The sequence below is a fragment of the Stegastes partitus genome, unplaced genomic scaffold (assembly GCF_000690725.1).
Source record: "Stegastes partitus isolate 25-593 unplaced genomic scaffold, Stegastes_partitus-1.0.2 Scaffold869, whole genome shotgun sequence".
NCBI lineage: Eukaryota > Metazoa > Chordata > Actinopteri > Pomacentridae > Stegastes > Stegastes partitus.
Window position 1 is genome coordinate 168,810 of NW_007578600.1, and position 20,989 is coordinate 189,798.

Sequence of the window (20,989 nt, forward strand, 5' to 3'; positions counted from 1 at the left end):
CAACGATGAACTGATTTGATTTTCAAGGTCACAAAACATGTTATTGGCCCTCGCTGCAGAAGTTGTACGTACAACCAGATGGATGGAAACTGCAACTTGTCTGGTTGGGGGAGGCACATATCAACAAGGTGGTGATTCTAGTTTAAACAATATCATATACCAAAGTGTGTCATAGTGTGTGTGTTTATAAGACAGATTCATCCATAGACATAGTCGAATCAAGCAGCTATAACTAACTCTAAAACAGAGAAAGAGCAAGTTTTCCTCCACTTACAACCCCAGACTGGACACCGGGTCCTCTGTGGTCAACAGAGCAAAGACGTTAGGAGCCAAACCAGATGTAGAACCTTACAGGTAAATCTTCCAGGTCTGTCAGGATGGTTTATGCTCTCAGGAGGAGGCCACAAGAAGGCAGACCTCCAGAGGATCCCACAACACACCTCCAGACATCCAACATACATGTTGGGTCTTGTTCAGCCAAGTCTGCCCGGCTCACAGTCACAGTCAGGCCTACAAAGAAATGCTCGGACCGACTTCTGACCCGGCAGGAAGTGGAGGTATCATCTTGATAACAACATCGAAAAGATTTCACTCCCACCGACAACGCCACAAGTAACACCAGACTCACATTAAGAACCGTCCGATCATCACGCCGTGCATGTAAGCAGCTTTCAGCCACTTAGTGCAGCTCCCTAAATTCTCTTTTATTCCAAAAAGTAAACTCTCACAAGTTTGCTTTCAGGTGTGGTCTAGTAGTCATTGCTTCATCTCAGAACACCATGTTGCATCGTAATATTGGCCCCAATGTTGTGTTCTCTTCCTTCCCGTCGCTTGGTCTTGTCCTCGTGTGCGTTATTTTTGTGTCATAGTTAGCAGTTGATTGTCTTGTTGTAACAAATGTACATTCGTATAAGTTCAACTCCTCGACTGTTACGTTGTTCACACTTCAGTCCCTAACTTGAGTTTTGTGAGTTTTTTAGCAGAAGTAGTTCAACTTCAGACTTTTTGAGGGTTCTCTCCGGGTTCTCCGGCTTCCTCCCACACAGTTCAAAAACATGTTGAGGTTAATTGGTGATTGTAAATTGTCCGTAGGTGTGAATGTGCTTGGTTGTCTGTCTCTAAGTGTAGCCCTGTGATAGACTGGTGACCTGTCCAGGGTGTCCCCTGCCTTCACCCTGAGTCAGCTGGGAGAGACTCCAGCCCCCCATGACCCTAGTGAGGATTACGCGGTGTATAGATGATGGATGTCCTGGATGTAAACAGCAAAACTTGACTTTCCAGTCTTGCGATCTTGTACCTCATCTGTATAAATCTGTGGATTATGTTTTCAGTTGTTCTTTAACCTGGTAACGTGGCGTGTGGATGCTGCTACTTCTTCTGTTGAATTCAACAGAAAGTAAATGTTGCACATGTTGGTAGTACTTGGCCCTGCCTGCATTTGTGGATTACGTGGCACAAACAAAGAGCACTACACATCTCCACATCTAAGAATCGGCTTTTCTAGTTGTACTCATTTTATATTTTAGTCGACTGCTTGTCTTAATTAAGCAGTTGTGGCTCAGGTAGTAGCACATGTTGGTCCTGATGGCCGGTTGGCAGCAAACCACTAAAAAACAAAAGAGACACGACAGCAGGTCCAGTCATCAGGTATTCATTTAATATAAAACAGTAACAGAAAGATATGAGGCCACACCAAAGATGAAATCTGGCTGAATTACAGGACACGTCAGAATGTTTTTCAACGCATTTGCAGCTGTCTGTATAAATAAAATCAGTGTTACCCTATGACTGATGTCTGCCTAGACTCTGTGACTATCAAACACTAGTTTACACAGCTGGAGCTACAACAGTGGAGTGGCTCCTGCAGACACGTGAACCATGCAGTGATATGAAGCCGCACTGCTCGAGCTCCGGGATCTTTAAAAACCTTTCTTTCGCCTGTTATAATGAAGTAAGGGCACGAGGAGAGTGAGAATGACGGAAAAGAAACACTGCTGTTTGTTTTTTTTTTTCTACTTTTCGCTCAACAGTTTGTGACGTTTGCGGCAGAGCGGACGAGCGGTTGGTGTGTGATGGAGGCAGATGGCAGCGAATGATTATGACACAGAGGAAGAGTCTTCGAACAGATCAGCTTGAGATTGTCCTTGCTAAGCGAACAAGTCCGAACTTACATGCAGTCCACGGACAGGACTTGTGTGTGTGTGTGTGTGTGTGGCGGGTTAGAAACGAGGTCGGTGAGGAGTATTAACAAGGTTTACAGGTTTACGAGTGCGTGTTGTGGACTTGATCATGCAGCTCCTCCAACACCACCCACCGTAAGAGTAACACAAAAAAGAATTCCAGCAGACATGTTGTTTTTTTTTTGTTGTTTTTTTGGCAGAGCACTTCTCATAGAGACTTCTGTACATGTGATTTGTCGTTGAAACGGCGAGAGTCCTCGAGTCTCGGCTGATTGAACCCTGCAGAGAGACTGAAGGACATCTCGGAGGAAGACACTAATTCGATGCGTGAGCAAGTGTTGGCATTAAAACATGTCATCAATTAAAAGGTGTCACTGTGGACTGAGGATTTGGATTTGTTGAAGCCATGTCGTTGTTTTCTGAAGTCGGAATGGTGCCATGTCTCGCTGCTCTCTTGTGTTGTAGTCCGTCGTAGGTCCAGCTGCTCTTTCAGCCTCTTCAGCCCGACCCAGGTCCTTCCCTTTCGTCCTTTCTTCTCTTTGTTGCTCACACGTGATGAGGGCTGACATCTGGTACCGACGCTGCCTCTGACGCACTTGCTGCAGCTGAAGGTCAAGCACAGTGGGACAGAAAAAAAAAAGCATCAGACACCAGCATTCTTAGTCATGTTTAGGTCTTATTTCCTAGAAACGAGTCCTCACATATTCTCAAAATTAGGTGTAATGTACTGGGATAGTAACCCGACAAACCTCAATATCTGGACTTTTTTGTTTTTGCTCTTGTTGCATAATTTTTCACTGCAGCCGATGGAAACAGCACAACCATAGTAGAACTAGAAAGAACGTAGAAATGTCTTCTGTGTTTGCTCTCCATCTGCTATCCTCCTGTCCCTACCCTCCTCATCCCCATGTCCAATATTGTTTTGGTGTCCAAGAGTGTTACCAATATTGGAATTGATTTATTACAAACACACAGCCTGCAGTTCAGCCGAGGACTGCCTGAATTTTTTGCCATGCGGTTGTTGGTTGCAGCTGTCTCGGGGTTAAGAACCACGGTTCACTCGAGCACTCGACTCCTTACCTTTGTCATCAGCGGCGCCGGGTCCCACTCCCTCCATCAGCTCTTTGGCTTCCACGGCCAGCTGGAAGGCGGAGTCAGGAAGTGGTGTCGGGGTGTCGGGGCTGTCCGTGGCTGGAGATGACCTGTTGCTCCTGATATACAGGAAACACACACACACACTGGAAGATTACAACAGGACTCCTACTGCAGAGCTGTAGAATATTCATGTGAGGCGAGATTAAAAAGTTCAGAAACTGTCCCTGATGCACAGAGCTCATCATGGTCACGTGTGGGCAGTCAGCAGGATCTGGGTTGGACGGGTTTTTGTGACCCCTAGCAGGTTTTTGTGAACTAGAGGTGAGTCAGTGGCTCCAAATCAGAGACCAAATAGGAATTTAAGAATGGAAGAGCTGCATTCTCCAAGACCAGAGAAGAAGTGTCGGGTCAGGAGCACAAGGAGCATCGTTGTTTCTTCGACATTCACGTGGTTGGGAATTGATCTCCCAGAGTTCTACTGTAACGTCCACTAAACTGAAATCAGGCTCAGTTGTTGATTTTCATCGGCTCAGTCTCAGAACTTTTTGATCACCCCCGTAATGCTATGTTCAGGGTCTCTTACCCGCTTTCTCCTCCAAACAGGGTGGGTGTTGTCAGCACTTTGTGGACGTTCTGTGGAGACATAATATAACAGTTATGCAGTGTTATGTGATGAAACTGAACCGATACAGGCATGTGGTCTTCCTGTGACACTGGAATAAAGCCAGAGAGAGAGAGAGAGAGAGGGGAAGGAAAGATGCAGCTTGTATAAAGTGTGATATTGAATTTTTCTCAGCCTTTTGCCTCATGAAGAGGTCGACCCCACCTCTTTAAACAGCTGGTCTGAAAACCTGTGCTGTCTTCACTTCAATGTCCCTTCTTGGTTACCTGGAGCTGAGTTGGGTCCTTTACTAATTACAACCCGTCTATCGGTGAATCTACTACTTCATAAACCAGATCATTTGTGAGTCTTTTCGGACAGTGTGACTGCTCTTGGGCCCTTTTGCATTATATTGTGAATACACATGAATGAAATATACGTATGTTTTTGATAAATCTGCCTTGGATGTGGTTCAGCTCTGGACATTTCCACGATGGTGCACATTTCCCACCTGAGTTTTAAACATACAATCCTCCTGGGAGGCATGTTTAGTTCAGTATGTCTACCAAAATGTGTGTGGATTTGAAAACACTCTTTGATGCTGGCTTGTGCACTATTGGCTGCTGAAGCGCATCTACTGCCTCGTTATTTCTGTCGACTGAAGCAGAGCGATCCCTCGTTCTCAATCACACATCACCTGTAAAGAGGCTTCTGCTCTGTGGCTTCGACTTCAGCAATCAGTGCAGCAAACACTCAGTTATGAGCAGAGCCAAATGTCTGAATCACTTTTAATTTATTCTAATCATCATATTTGGTTTTTATAGGAAGCAGTTCACAGAGTCTGTGGTTTATCGTTGTTCATGTAGCTGCACTGTGTCCTTCAGCCACTGGGGGGCAGACCGACTCCATGACGATGGTGAAACGGTTGGAGCTGTCAGGTCCGTTGAATCGAATGTAGCAGGATGCATGCAACGTCTTGGTGTGCTTGGGATATGAGTTGTGACAAAACATATGCTGACTGTCATGAAGTCAATTCCTATTTATTGACCGTCTTACATCCACAGCTGCCGAGCTGATCTCTGACCTGCTTCTGTTTATAACTCAAAATACTGAAGCTGCTGCGTGATAACGTGTGTTGTAAACTGAATTGCTACAGAAATCATTTTAGAGTCCCGAAATACTGTTGTATGAACTGTGTGGAGTTTGCTTGTCCAAAAACATGCTGAGGTTAATTGGTGATTCTAAATTGTCCGTAGGTGTGAATGTGAGTGTGCTTGGTTGTCTGTCTCTAAGTGTAGCCCTGTGATAGACTGGTGACCTGTCCAGGGTGTCCCCTGCCTTCACCCTGAGTCAGCTGGGATAGACTCCAGCCCCCCTAGTGAGGATTAAGTGGTGTATAGATGATGGATGGATGGATGGATGGATGGATGTCCTAAGTTCCCAAACATTTACTGTGTTATCGAAAGAAGAGGTGATGTAACAAAGTTGTAAACATGCTCGTATCCCAGCTTCTTTGGAACGTGTTGCGGGCATCAAATTCAGAATATTTAAAAAAAACAATCAGTTATCAATTTAAGGATTATATATATCTTATCTTTGAAGTGTCTTCAATTGAATATAGACCAAAAAGGAATTGCAAATCATTCTATTCTGTTCTTATTTACATTTTACATTTTACATAGGCTCCCACCTTTTTTGGAACTGGGGTCTGTATATAAAAGTACATATTCACATTTTTCCTTTTTAATAAATTTGCAAAATGCTCTAAAATTCCGTTTCTCTGTGCCATCATCAGTTTAACAAACCGTGCTGTGAGTGTGTCCACGTCGAGTCGTACCTGTGCAAAGCCCAGCAGTTTCTTGTTGGACACCTCCAGGTGTTTCCTGCTCTGCTCGGACCTCCTCAGCTGACAGTCGATGGCCGACAGCCTCCTGTTCAGCTCCACCACCTCCTCCTGACAAACACACGAATGAAACGATGTACCAGCAGCTGACAATGTACGAATGTAGAAAATGCTGCAAACTTGGTCTACTGATTTCAAAATGCTGTGATATTTAACAAACTGTGTCTGTGAGGAGGTTGATCCAGAGGGGACGTTTTTTGAGATAACAAACGGAGGCATCACTTATTAAAATTAAAGTGAATTGATAATTTAAAAAAAAAAAAAAAAAGTTTATCGCATTGTCAGCCAAGTTTCATATGAAATGTAGCACAAATTTTTACTGAATTGCAAGAAAATCCACATTCAGATATTCCAGTGACTGTCCTTTAATCAGCTTCTGTTACATCAATATAAAAAGTCTTTAACGTCCAAAAAAAGTCCAACCTGGGAGCATTTTGCTACAGATATGGCCCCTATAGATGAAAGACAAGGGAGGAAACTACTGTTTTTCTGTGTAGACGCTCTTAATAGAAAGCAAAGAACTGATGCTGCTGTGATGTTGGTGTCTCAGAATGCTTTTCACCATTTTAATTATTGGACTTTTGTGCTTTAACGTGATGTATAGGTTGTCAGATTTGATTCAGGATGTGCTGATGCCCTGGGCCCGTGTTCGGCCTGGTGAGTATTAAGGCGTAAACTCATCTAACCATGTGACCGTGTGTTGCAGCAGCTGTCACTGTTTCTTTCAAACATGCTTTGTCCTCATTTCTTTTGTTCTCTTATCTTTGTCGCTGGATACCGCTTCATCTCTCAGCTGTGAGGCGGCGTTCCAGCGCGCAGCCAGAGGATTTACCACCTGAGATGGAAAGCCACAGGTAGTGAGGCAGTAAGCCCGAGAGCCAGAGGAAAGAAATGAATATAAAGCCTTCTTTTCATCTAAGCGGGGCGCCGGTGAAAACACAGGCAGAGCTCAGTGGCCACAGAGAAATGAGAAATTCGGCTTGATGTGTTTCACAAAGAGGAGGATGCAAAATCAGGCAGCGGACTGACAGTGCTGCAGGGCCTCCGGCTTGTCACGAAGGATGGCGGGAAGACAGAGGAGAGGGAAAGCTTAGCTTTAAACTCCTCACGATATAACAGTCAGTTGTTGGCTCTGAGCTTGAGTCCATACAAGCTGTTGAGCTTCTTACACACAGTTGCTTTTGCTGTTTATCTCCAGTGTGCAGGTGATTACAGCTCGGTGTGATAGCATCCAACAGGAAGAGCAACTTTTTTACGGGCCTGTGTTGTGAACTGAGTGACTGCAAAAGTTATAAGACACAACATGGAGACATCAGGATGCCCTGAAACTCCCTCTTTCAGAACATTTCACCACCTTGTCAGCAGCATTGCATCCTGTTATTCTGTCACCCTGTCGCATCCTAAAACCAGGTGAGGTTCATCAGCAGCATTTGAGAAAGTAAAGCAAGTGAGAAAACTAACTGATGAACACGTCAGTTTGTGCTTTTTTCTAATGAGGTACATGCAGTCTGTACAGGGCCAATGCTTACTTAAAGGTCGCCAAACTTTTGTTCCTTATAGCCACAGATGAGCCCCTCTTCTGCAAACAAGTCCTTTGAACAGCATCATTCCTTTGACCTAGATCCACAGCCCACCTCCTTTATTTGCATATTGAGATCTGATCAAAATGCAAGCAGAATCGTAGCTGCAAGCGACGGCGAGGCGGGCCAACAGTTCAGCAGGCCACGGTCGCCATGGCAACTCGATGTGATCACGTCAAAGAGCTAGCTGAAAGCAAGCTTCGTGCCAATTTGACCAGAGAGAAGAAAAGTAATTACGTTCATGTCAACTAACATGACAAGTTTGAACAAATGGTTATGGAAATCAAAAATCTGTCCTTTCAGTCCCGCTCACAGCCTCACTCTCTGCCAGATGGTTGACTTCAACCTTGACACATGCTCAGACTGGTTCTTGTCTCGTTCTCCTGGATCATTCTCTACCTGTTCCTGTTCCTCCAGCCGCCGGACTCTAAATTAGCCATCTGGTTTTCCTGCTTGCCCCCTTCAAAGTGGGTTCTGTCAGTTAAGTTTGTCTTGGACTTTGGTTTGCTTTAATTCTGTCTCTTAGTTCAGACGGTCATTTATGTCTCATGTTTTCTGGTAGTTTGTGTTCCATGTGTAGCTTCCTTTGCCTCCTTCTTGGTTGCCAGTATTCAGTTAGCCTGGCCTTTTTTATTATTTATACTTAGCTTTCCCTTCCCCACTTTATACCCCTGTTAGATTGGTTTCTGTTTTGTTCCTTATATGTATTAAAAGTTCACCTGGTTATTTCACTAACTGTATATAAGGTAGCACCATTAGCGTCTGCATCGTCAACAAACCATGACAGAAAACCTCCAGGGAAGGAGAACAAACAAACTCCACACAGAATGATCCCAGGCTGGGACTTTCAAGCTGTGGGGCGACAGAGCTAACCACTTCACCTCCATGCTGCCCAGGCAAAAAAACATGACTAGTGGCCTTATAAAAGTGCTTGATAGGTTGATGACACATTAGGAGATCCCAAGGATGGAACCTGAGAATCAATCCTACTGACCACATGTATGTGGGAGAAATATTACATCAAAAACCTTGAAACGTTTTCAGCAGCCATTAACACTGTCAGATATCAAAAGTAAAGCGTAGATTGTGCTTATGTGAAGTCATTTTGATGTTACTCGTCCACAGCAGGCAAAATGAGCAGAAGCAGGACATGACGTCATACATCGCCAACACCCAGCCTTCAGTCAACTGACATCAACTTACTATCAGTTCTTAAGTTCTACAGTTTTAACGTGATCAGATCAAGCTGTGAACTGCTTGACAACCTCTTCATTGAAAGGTGCAGCTTGTCAATGCAAACTGAATTGGAATCTTTATTTAAAGCAGAATCATAAGAAGTCCACTGTGCTGCCTTTCAGAGTGAGAATGGAGTGAAACAGAATCTGTCAAGTACCTGCTTGACCTTGGTGGGCTCTGCTCCTCGCGCTTGTCTCTTGCTGGCCAGCTGGTTCTTCAGGTCTCTGATCTCGGCCTCCAGCAGCTGGATGACCTCCTCGTAGTCCTGCTCAGCACTGCCGGCCTGCCGCTGCACCGCCTCGGCCTCGGCTGCCTCCAGACGACTCTTCAAACGGGTGTTCTCTTCCACAGTCAAACAGGCTTTCTGGACGGGAAAACACAATGTTCCACCTCAATACATTCATATGTACTACACTGGGAATAAAAGTGAGTGGTTTCAGCTTCTAAACTGATGTAAGCTTGGACATCCTGTGTGTCTCCACATACTGTGTCCTCTCACCTCTGAGGTCTTCTGCAGCTCCTCCTCCAGAGTCTTCTTGCTGTGCTCCATGTCCTTCAGCATCACCTGTCCAGAGAGGCAGCAAATGAAGAAACAGTTGAGTGATGAGGAGGTAGGCGTGAGAAGCTCTGGAGCTTGGAGAACACCACCTCCTTCTTAAGTCTTCCAGGTGGCCTCGACCACAAGCGTCACTTGTTCTCCAACAGTTTGAGCCTGTTGGCTGAGTGCCATGAGACCCTTCATTCCCACAATCAGAAGAGATTCTTCTAACAAGCTGTTAAATTCAAAGGCTACTGGAACAATGTTTACTGAATATTGGTAGAGCAAAATTGCTGAACAAAATAGTTTGTCTTAGAAAGAATATTACGAGTTATACCTACATGGGCAATGAAAATGAGGCATCGTTGTTGTTGAGATGTTTGCAACAAACTGGGAGCTTCCTGCTTTAAAAGATGAGGCAGACAGACAGCAGAGTGTGTTCTGTCTGAAAGGGCCTCTGACAAACCAGCTGTCTAGCAATGGAAGTGACTTAATCCAATGGGGAAGGTGGACATTAGATTAGAGAGAGAATGATTCCACAACAAGCCACAACTACAGTGGCTTGAGTGCGGCTCTGAGATGTTAGCAGCAGATCCTTTGTGGGGTTTTCAGGGTGGGGGTCTCCATTAATCAGGCTCAAGATGACAAGATGGTCGTCAAAGACTTAACTGGTCAGTGGCTGGTCGGCATACAGTCTATGTGCTAAAGCTGTTTGATATAATTATGGCTGTTTGCTGGCAACAGCTTTATTCATCTACCATCCCTATTTGTGTGTGTTCACCTTGAGCTGCTTCATCTGGGTCTGCAGCTGCTTCACTTCTGTCTGAAACTGCTCCATCTCTTCGCTGCTGTAGCTGCCTTCTGATTCATATGTCTGCAAACACACAAGACGGTTCTGTCAAAGAGTTCGAATTCTTTCATTCCTTTGTGTGGTTTTAAGGCAGTCTAATGTGCAGATGCTTGCTATGTGATGTTGCTAACACATGAAAAGCTGTAAGAGCTGCTTACAGGTGAATGGAAGGCTGACGTGTCCATCAAACTGGCAGCTTCATGATAGGAGAACGTGAAGGGACCCGCTCCCAAACCCAGCTCCTCTAGGTTCTCCTGGAAGATGTTCCGGGTTACCTCCACAAAGTCTGCGAGTCGACAGATTAGCACAGAAATAACATTTTTGTTACGGACAAAACAGGGTATTAACTGTGTGCAAGTATACTGAGGAGAACTGGTACTACTTTAATGTTTCCACAGCTTAAGATATCTGCTCAGTGCATCATCTGCATTCCTACATAGAGATCTAGAAGAAATAAAAAGAATCCTACCAAGATTTATTCTGTATTTGGTCTTTTATTTTAAAATTAGGCATCTTTAAGTTCAACAAACATTAACAGGTACGGACAGGTAAATGCAGCGCGGGGCTATAAAACTGCTGCCCTTTGACTGACTGCCTCGATTCAAACAGACAAAGAGCTGCCTCATGCTTACGCAACGTGACATCGCACACAAGTGACACAACCGGTAAGCAACATGCAGCCATGATGCGGACTCTGTGATCTGACAGAACTTCAGCACAGATCTCGCTGTCAGCACAACTGGACGTATGTGTCTATGTATGCTTCACCTCCATAGGCCACGGTGCCTTGTGGGTCTGTGGTCAGACTTTGTTTCAACTTCTTCCTCTTCTCTTCTGTGACATCCAACCCGAGGAAGGACAAAGCCTGAAAGAGACAGAGGGACGGACAGAGAGGCACATGTGGTGCCGTTGTACCATCACTTGAGAAGACCAAAAAAGTAGCATCATCAAGTGCATCACTTTGCAGACTGCACGGCCTTGTAAAAGAAAAAAACCTAGAAATGAACAGCCTTTAAATCGTACTGGTCGATTTCAGTCTTTATGCAGAAAGGCTGAGTGTACTACACTGTGAGTACTAAACTTAAACAGGGTTTACTGTAAATTGCTTAAAATTAGCAAATAAATTATTAGCAGTTGGGAAAATATTTGTTTCGCATTTAATTTTTTTATGTTTCTCTCCATCCTTCTGTCATTGTCTTTTTATATCTTGTGCCATTTCTTAACATATGAGTATCTCTCGAAGCAAAAAATATCCAAAATCCATCACTCCCTCCCTCTTTTGCATTCGCAAAGGAATCAACAGACGAAGAGAGAAAAGCGTCTTTACTTAACATTTAAACTCTCTGCGTCTCTCTTTAATCCCATTAATGAATTGGTAGATTAGGATCAAACCAGAGCCGAGCAGGTTGTGGACAAAACTAAAACCAAAGCTGAATGACATTAACGAAACTGTACAGAGGGCAGAAACAGACAGCCAGAGAACGAGGCAGAGGAGGCATCAGCAGAGAGAGAGGGTAAGACAGAGGGTGAAAGGCAGATAGCAAATGTGCTGATGGAGGAAAAATAATGTGCAAAGGAAGAACGCAACTGCGATAGAGCGAACACTCAGAGTTCACCAGAGAGAGATCAATAATTGGATGGAGAGAGATCTGGTCCAACAACTGAAAACCAGTTGTTCTCAATGTCATGATTCCTCAGAGTGAATATGTTTTTAGAAAAGCTGCTGGAGAAGAATATACAGAAGCTTCACAACAGTATGAGAGGCTGACTGAATAGCTGATGATTCTGCAGTTATGTCGATCAGATCCTGTTGCATCCACCAAGTCTCAACCGAACACCGATGCTAGACTGAGCTCCACCGCCATCAATGCACCACATGTGGGATAATGTTTTGGATGAATCTATCCAGTAGAACCCCTCATTAAAACTGAATATTGTTCTGTAGGAATATTGTCAGTGTTGACTAGATTCTGGAGCATGTATTTCATTTATCTAAGATGACTGTGTGTTATAACTGAGTAAGACATCTGAGTTGAGTTTGGCAAAGACAGAACTGCCATTTCTCTGGCAATCGTTACTACGATTGACACACGATCATAACAACCTTCAAAAAGCTCCATCATCATCGTAACACAGCACTGCATGATGATGGTGATTGAATAAGACACTCTGTTGTTAACAAGAAATGTGTGATATTTACTGCGGGTAAATGCAGTAGGATCGCTTCCATAGAGTTTCATTAGAGTTCATAAACTTTTGTCATTTAGGAACTTCAGTGCAGAAAGCCTCAAAGAACCTTAATCAACCAAATAATCTCTTTAAGGCAGCGATTTAAATCCATGAGGAAAAAATGGAAAAGTTGTGAGATGGAGCTGCTGCAAATCAGACTTGTTTCCAGCAGCTCCCCTGGCACTAGTTTATGGTTTGTCTCTCCCTTAGCCCGTTGTTGGTAGGTATACATCACTGCTGACCAGGAGCAACCCCCCAGTGCCCATCTGGTCAGCTGGTGATACACCTTGGCCCTTTTTAGAATTGCTCAAGTCTTTACTTCTGCCCATTTCTCCCACATCCAGCATGTTGACGACAAGAACCGACTGTTCACTGACCATCTAATATGGTAAATGGTAAATGGTCTGCACTTATATAGCACTTTTGTCATTCATTTGTCATTGTCATTCACCCATTCATACACCAATGGTGACAGAGCTGCCATGCAAGGTGCTGCCTGCCATTGGGAGCAACTTCGGGTTCAGTGTCTTGACCAAGGACACTTTGACTGTGGAGGCAGATCGAACCACCAACCTTGCGATTGGAAGACAACCCGCTCTACCACCTGAGCCACAGCTGCCCCCTAATACATGCAGCTAATATACAACTCGGCATGTGTCATTTTTACAAGATGATCAGTGTTGTTCGTCTTATAACTGAGTGATCAGAATGTTTCGTCTCATCAGTGTAGCAACTTGCCTAAACAACGAACTCACCAAGTCTAACTTGTCTGATTTGAGGCGTATGTATGGGTCCAGTGTTATCTTGGGTTTTGCCCCTGTTGGCGACCTCTGGCTGGTTGAACCTAATAAAAGACAAAAGAGAGAGAGCACAGAATTTTCAAAAAAAGAAAACATTACAGTATCAGTATGAATATCCAACCAGGAGCCATTGACCAATAAACAGAGTAGGGAGTATGTGAGGCCACAGGGACACCTAGTAAACAACAAGAGACGGAAACATAGTTGGATAATCTGTAACATCAGAGCAGATGACTGATACTCACTGTAGCTTTGGGTGGTGATAGAGATGGTGTGTTTGTGTGTGGGGGTGGGGGGTGTGGGTGGTGGTGGTGGCGTGGAATGAAAAGCAGATGATTAAAAAGAGAGGAGTGGAAGAAAGGTAGACGATTATATAGATGAGAGGGAGGGAAACGGTGTGAGAGAGGAGGGCAGACAGCCAGCGTCTAATATTAATTTGATGAGCTGCTCTGTCCCAGATTTGCGTGGCTGCTTGCTTTGGCGACGGTGACCTCTGGGAGTCTGCACACCCTTTTGCTAAGTGTATGAGCTGATTGTAGTGACTATCCTCAACCCCTGGAGCAAGAGTCACATCAACATTGTGATATATTTATTTGTAGTGAAAGCTAAATTACCCTTTGCGCTGATGTAAAAATAATAGTTTTGCATATCGTCCATCTATTGTATACGGTCCGTGGTGTCCACAGACATCTGCTACAGCTTGTATTTCCATTGTGGTATTGTTATTTATTTTCCCCATCTCTAGAAAAAAAAAGTGTAAGAGCTTAAAAATCCATTTCAGTGCTAGTTAGATGATCCGACTTCATGAATTTCTCTCTATTTTTAAAATAAAAAACAGATTTACAAAGGGTGAAATGACAAAAATAGCAGCTTTCATGAACTTAGAATGTTATTGACCCTTGAGGATTAATGCGCACTAGAGAGCACTTCATCAACAACAGCTACCAAAGCCTAAGGTCCACTGGAAAGCCGAAGAAGAAATAATATAAATCTTGGAATCTCCAAAACAGCTACTAAAGAAACTACGAAGTGTAAATGTTTTGTCAGGTGCTGATTCAAAGGTTGAGAATGAACTTTGAAACTGGCCTGACTGTTTTGTTAGACAGTCTATCAGTATTTGCGTTACAGGATTTTGCACGTCACGAGTCCATTTATCTCTCTAACAGGATTGATGACCTCTAATGACCTGCTCGTCTACTTGCGCTTTAGGCCGGAGCAGACACAGCAGGGAAAAAAAAAAAAGGTCATGCTTTCAGCTAAGTCAAGGAGATAAGTGTGTATCTGCAGCAGGAGACTTAAGACTGATTTCTGAAAATGTCTTCTATTTAAAGTGATGGTGACTCAGTCAGACTGCACCTCTGCATTGCCGTGACCTATATAATAATTCTGGAAACATACAGAAATAAAAAAATAAAAATAAAAAAAATCCAGTCAGGATGTTCGTGCGCTCACCTCACTACAAACTGCTGACATCTGTCACAGCTAGCAACTGGCTAAACCAATAAGAGCCTGGCGGGGAGTTAAGTGGTCATAGCACCAAGCAAATAACCTTGGCTGGGGTAATCCTGGCCGATAGGGTTTGGACAGGCTGTCGGGTGGCTTTCAGCCAGGAACCATGGGCGACCCTTAACACCGGAGCTGCCGGTCTGACTGACATCTTTTAATTTTAATATTAAGCACTTTTAATTCCACTAACAAAATCATGGTTTCAATTTTTATGCTCTTCAGCAAAAATACGTTGCTTTCATTTGCGCTTGTTATACCAGTTAGTCGACCTCCTGTTATTAAGCGTCAATGCATCAGCACTGAAGCAAACCTATTACTATTCCTTGGGCTTATTCTTGTAGATTCTTCCAGAGTGATTTTCGCTGTGTGACTCGTCCCACAGGTTTAAGAAAACCCATCGATCAGGAATGATGTGCTATGTCTTTAGTTAGCAATTCGTCATGTGCTTTTTACGAAATTCGTAAAAAATCGCATTAAAAATACAAATTGAAATGCATGGGAAGGTGCCCAGACAACTGCCAAAACCAGCCATCTTTGAAACCCTGTATCTCTGGCATGCTTTACATTAGAAACTTCATTCATTCATTGTTTTATATTTTTTCAGTTTCTATGCATTTGCTGTCCGAGTTTTTTGAATTTGATGAAAATCCAGAATTTTCATGCCCTGAAAGGTTTTACTCCAAAAAAAGTGCATTTAAGCTAATTTCCTTCACATAATTTCTGGTCTACGATACAATTTATACGTAAAAATGCTGGTGTTTTTGTCTTCTTTCACCCAGTGTGACACGACTTGTGGGCATTTAGTAAATTACCTCAGAACACAGAGTGCGCCGACCAAAACTCTCATTGACTTTGATTGTATCTAAGCTCCAAAATTTCATGAAAATCAGAAACGGTCAGTCTCTCTAACCTGCCACTAAATCTGTACAACATGCAATACGTACAGGAAAATACACCAGCGTGTTCAAAACAGAATTGTGCTTCACACAGGTACAAAATTTTTTTCAATACAACTTATAGTTTTTTAAACTTTGATCGTGTGTTCGAGGGGTTAATCCTTCATCTAAATGTCTCTGTGTGAATGTCTCTGAATGAAACTCTTCTTGTCGCTCCCTCCTCCTTCACTTAAAAGGCGGGAATCACCATAGCAACTAGTGGCTCACATGTGATTGACTGACTGATACTGGACTGAGAAAGATGGACTCCAAACATGGCTGCCTCCATCAAAATGTATACTGCTGGAGTGCGTTATATCAGCAGGACACATGTAACAGGAACTCTAACGTAAATCAACACAGCTGTGACTAATGATATGAACAAGGCCTTAAGGGCACTGGTTGCACTGTAGTAAATAATAAACAGCAAAAGAAGGCTGATTGATGTTCATCTCTTGTTGCACTAAATATGGGCCTGTCGCTGGTATAAAGTAGTCCTACAGTGTTTTGTGACTGTCAGCACATATGGAATAATGAGCATTGATGATTGTTTAGCCATTTAGTGAATAACGCACTAAATTTGGCTTATTGTTTAAATTGGTTTTATATACATGAATAAGAGAGTTGGTTGAATTGAGATTGGTCTATGTAGATTGCATCCTTTCTAACAGCAGGAGAGAGCAAAGAGGAGATGAGAAGTGCAGCAGACACTAGAAGTGCGACTGGAGAGGAGAATATCAGATATGACACCGTGTCACTGTTTAAATGTGTCACAGTTCAAAATGAGCTCTTGTCACACAGTGGAAGCAGAAACTATGAGACCTGAGTTGGTCAGTTCTCAAAACTGAACAAAGCATTGTTCGCACACAATCCTGCATCCAATCATGTTACGTAATCAGCCAACACACCCAAACATTCTGGCAGAGCACAGTGCCCCACATTAAACGATAGGTTTACTCCAAATAACTTAAAAATGGTGCAGATATTGGATGAGAATGTAAAGAATATTGGGATGGGCTCCATCCCCAAGATCAAGATCCCAATAGGACCTCTGGTAATAACCCAGTAATAATATTTAGTAATAACAACACACGTGGGAATATTTTCTGAATGATGACATATTTAAAGGACATGTTATTTTAAAAGAATATTTTATAGTGCAGTGTTGCTACTTGAATCTTAATACTTATTCCCTCCTTTCCTGACTGAAGACCCATTCATGGTTTCCGTGTCCCCGTCTACTGGCCAATGTGGAGTCAGCAGATGCACACAGGTTTCTAATCCAGGCTTCAGCATGATACTGCATTAGTGCTGCATTGGTGCTACGCAGCACGTCACAGAAGCACATCTACCTGACAGGACTGATGTTGGTGAGCATTGCTGGAAGGCATGTTGCATCAGCAGTCACAGGCATTGTTCATCGTACCAATCGAACCCTTTAACCTTGTAGAACAACCAAGTGCACCTCTGTGGCCTTTGTGTTAGTTAAATTGATACAAATGCACCAACAGCAACCAATTTACAGCATGTCATCAAGTAAGACTTAACATAGAAAGGTGAAGACCCTTCAGATTTTGAACAGAGAACCCAACAATCCAAAGCTGGAAGGTTCACATCAGCGTTACCCAACCAGCTCACCCTCCTCTGGGGGAAGAACCAAACAGCACATGTAAACTGTCCATATATTCAAAAATAACACAAAATGCTGCCTACAGCTCCAATCACCATGTATAGAAAGCATCTAGAACACGTTTATAATATCTCCTCAGAAGACAATACTGCTGTTGAAGCTGTAGGGGTTGTTGACTGGAAGTTTACACAGAAGTAGAAAAGTTGTGAACATATAGTTTGGGCAGAATGTTGCAGCTCTTTAGGCTAAAACTACGGTTTCCAGTGTTATAATCATGACGATATGATGGAGTTTCAAAATGTCTGAAGTCACAAAATATAATAAATATTTTAGCTTTAACATGTCGTCAGAAGTTGCAAACCTTGTCTCAGAGTAGCCTAATAATGCAGAAAAACCACTTATATGGGTGTGCTGTGTATGTAGTTGTCATACAGCAGCTCATTTATTTATATTTCAAACTTAAAACATCTAAACTACTTTTATTCATGAAGATGAAAAGTCAGCTCACTCAGAGAGTATTTCAACTTTTACTTGAAGTAATTTTTCCTAAGTGTTAAACTTTTAGTCACTTCTGGGAGGTTTCAGATCGTAATCTTCTTCGTCCTGAATCCATGGAAAAGTGAGGGTAACCAGAACTTCCTGGTCATGTGAATGATGTGCATTTGTCCTCAAAGAACAGCTAAAGCTTAAAACATGCGTCGTTTATTTCTGCCTTTCAGTAAAATCAGGATCATGTATCTGCTGCCACATGGCAACATGGTGAAACAGAGGCTTATACGAATGTTTTTTCTTAGTTTATATGTAATTTTTTACAACTTGTGAAACCTGAAAGAGAAAATGAAGCGCCATGTCTCTGCCAGGAATAACATGAGTCTGTGTCCCTGACGCTGATCGTTCTGGTCAGCTTGTCCTCTTGCTTTTGGACAATAAGTTGCATAACCTCAATATTTTATATCTCGGTTTGACAGGGACGCGGCTACTTTTAACTGTTGTCATTACTACCCCTGGTTTCTGTCAAGGAGCATTTACCACGTGTGAGTGATGAAGCCAACGTGGAGGTGACCAAAGACGTCCCTGCAGATTGCTTGCTAGCCCTCTTTGCTCTTTATCACGTATTACTGATGAAACTGGGACACATGAAGAAGCTGGTAAATTTATTAGAAACGTCTTTTACCCTCTGTCAGTTATTGTATCTGCTGCGACTGAATCAGCTGCTGATGTTTTTTCTACACATAATAGTAGGAAACCAGTTATAGGCTGCAGTTTTAGGTATCAGATCACCGTGTTTTGAAGTGTTAGAAATGGGTCAGAGCAGTGCAGCAGGGCTGTTTCTGTGCTGGTTGCTGTGGTTTAATATTTGAACATTACTCAAACAAGAAGCAGTTGTTGTCATTTGTGTTTTCTTTCCTGGTTTTTAGACATCAATGGCGCTCTATGGCACAAACTCTTATTAGTAGGATTCACTGTTTGTTTGTATCTAAAGTAAGAAAACACAATTTATCCTTTAAAGTTACATGGACTTGCATTGATTAGCATGAAAAAAAAATCCGTCCCTGTAATGTGAAATGAGTCCCGGTCCCAGTGTGAATCAGCAGCTGACTCTGCAGCCTGCACACATGAGAACAACTGGGGGAGGAAGCCAGAGAGATAGTGAGCAGTGAAGTGCTCTACCTGAAATATGAATATCTGGAGGACAGATGTCAGGAGACGGTGAGGACACTGGAGCCGGCTCCTCGGTACAGATCTGCACAGAAAACACACATGTATATTTGATTACGGAAAGCAAAAAAACAATCGGCTGGGCAGATTTGAAGGCAAAACATGTTCCAGAGAATCATGAGACACTTTGATCTGATGGTAGCCTGCTAAGCTTATGTAACCGTTCACCTGCTAGAAAAGAATAGACCGGAGCTCACTACTGGATCAGGAGAAATAAAATAATTTGACTATCTTGAATCAGTGACATGAGGAAATACGTTTGACAGTTAGGACAGTTAATCAATTCATTTTTATTCTTTTTATTCCTGAGGTGCACTTCAGGTTGTACGGATCAGAAGAACCAGAAGAAACAACTCCTTATACTAGCCGAGAAAAACACCTTCATAGTTTCTGCCGTTTCTCAGAATACAATCAACTTTGATCTTGTATCCTGTTGCTGGTGAGCTGATGCAGCAGCTAAGACGCATCATGGCTACACAAGACTAATTAGTCTTCTTTCACTTTGAAATTCTTCTGCATTTTCACACTTGTTGCTGTGCAATCTGAGAATCTGCAACTAAAACAGAGACATGTGGTGTGGCTGACCTCAGGTGATCTGATGTGGACTTTTAAGCGTCCCGAGTTGTAGCTGTTTCCGGCGGCTCGCTGGACTCCGTTATGGAGAGACGTGCTGCTTGGAAAGAGTCCTTTACCCGGGATGAAGGCTATCTCCACTGCAGTTTCCTGGCTGGAGACGAAACAACCACACAAACAGAGATACACGTAAACAGGGATGTACGAAGAAGATATAAGAAAAGAGGTGACGCAGTTGACTAATTTTACTCTCTTTTAGTTGCTTAATGAGTAATACAGTCGTGACTCGATAATCCGACACTAAATGTAAAACCTTCTTTTATGTCGGATAGCAAAGCTGTCGGATTGTCAAGACAGAAGTCGAGATAGAAGGAGGGCTTAATGCTGGAAGGCTCATTTGTGTTAATATTTATTGTTTATAGTTATTATAATAACTAGTGTATTGTTAGAACTCTACGCATCGCTGGATTTTACACCTAATTGACCGGTGCACTTGTGCATGTTCCGACCACTTCCACCCTGGGGATTGCGCTCCGATGGGGTGGAAGTGGCTGAAATGCTGCTGATGCCAGTTTAGTTAGGGGTCACAGTTCTGTTTCCGCCATCGCTGGTGGAAGCGGTGGCAGTGGCGGGGGTGTGGCGGATACTTCTGTAAACACTGAGCACGCTCGCTGTGTGTGACATCATCGTGTCCTCTTCTGCGCATGCGGGACACTTTTGGGTCGTATGAAGTTCACACAGCAGATCACATACAAGTCACATTTAATTGGAAATGTGAACGAACTCACAAAAAAATCGGATTTCACAAAAAAAATCCAAACTGAGCATTAAGTCCTGCAGTGTGAACGTAGCCAATCTGTCGGATTGTTCAGTCAGATAATACGCTGTTATCCTTATTGGTGACATTAAATGTCATGTTGGAGTCGGAATCCAAGGCTGTCGGTATGTTAAGGCTAATTTTAATGGGTTCCGTTCGTTTTTCCTGCTATCCTGTCGGATAGGGAGGTTTTCGGATTCTTAAGGGTCGGATTATCGAGTCATGACTGTACATGTCTTATACAAGCACCGCTCACCTGAATTTGACTTTGTTCAGCATGGCTTTGGCCTCCTCATGGGTAACACCTATCAAAGACTCCTTGTTCATGGCGATGAGCTGATCTCCAGGTCTCAGACGTCCATCCTGCACAACAGGGAGACACACATAGGATGGTCTATACCAAGGCTTACTTTTGTAAATAGGATTTCTAAATGTTCTAGTGGGCTTGGCATGTTTCAGTGCCAAAAACCTCAGCACCCAGCCAAGGACAGTCACAATCATTCATTTTTTACTGCAGGAACTTAAATTTAACATGTCGCCATTGTCACATATCCAGCTTTTGTTTCCACTGCTCTGTCTTGTATGTGAGTTCCTAGAACTAAATATGGGCACCACTGAGTAGCTCATATTAAATTCCTTTTGTGCTGATTGGTCAGGCAACTGTGTCACGACATCGTGACCAGAAACAACAAACACAACAGCTACTGTCCAGACTCAACACTCAGTCAAACAGCGTAGAGAAAAGCTGAAAATACGGGCTATAGATAAATAAAGGATCAAACCAAGAAATTAAGTCG

At 43.1% G+C, this 20,989-nt stretch overlaps 1 protein-coding gene across 1 annotated transcript in view; it reads right to left on the minus strand.

The window, feature by feature from the left end:
• Window positions 1-2,342: 2,342 nt before the first annotated feature.
• The window catches only part of LOC103365753 (syntaxin-binding protein 4), a 75,385-nt gene continuing 56,738 nt past the window's right edge, over window positions 2,343-20,989 (minus strand). Inside the window, exons 9-21 of the mRNA XM_008293284.1 lie at window positions 20,449-20,555; window positions 19,388-19,529; window positions 18,755-18,827; window positions 12,968-13,056; window positions 10,752-10,848; window positions 10,142-10,269; window positions 9,915-10,007; window positions 9,095-9,160; window positions 8,762-8,959; window positions 5,714-5,830; window positions 3,859-3,908; window positions 3,261-3,391; window positions 2,343-2,779 (exon numbers count right to left, since the gene is read on the minus strand). Coding sequence (XP_008291506.1) covers window positions 2,727-2,779; window positions 3,261-3,391; window positions 3,859-3,908; window positions 5,714-5,830; window positions 8,762-8,959; window positions 9,095-9,160; window positions 9,915-10,007; window positions 10,142-10,269; window positions 10,752-10,848; window positions 12,968-13,056; window positions 18,755-18,827; window positions 19,388-19,529; window positions 20,449-20,555 — 1,344 coding nt within the window. The 3' untranslated portion in view covers window positions 2,343-2,726. The remainder of the gene's footprint in view (window positions 2,780-3,260; window positions 3,392-3,858; window positions 3,909-5,713; window positions 5,831-8,761; window positions 8,960-9,094; window positions 9,161-9,914; window positions 10,008-10,141; window positions 10,270-10,751; window positions 10,849-12,967; window positions 13,057-18,754; window positions 18,828-19,387; window positions 19,530-20,448; window positions 20,556-20,989) is intronic.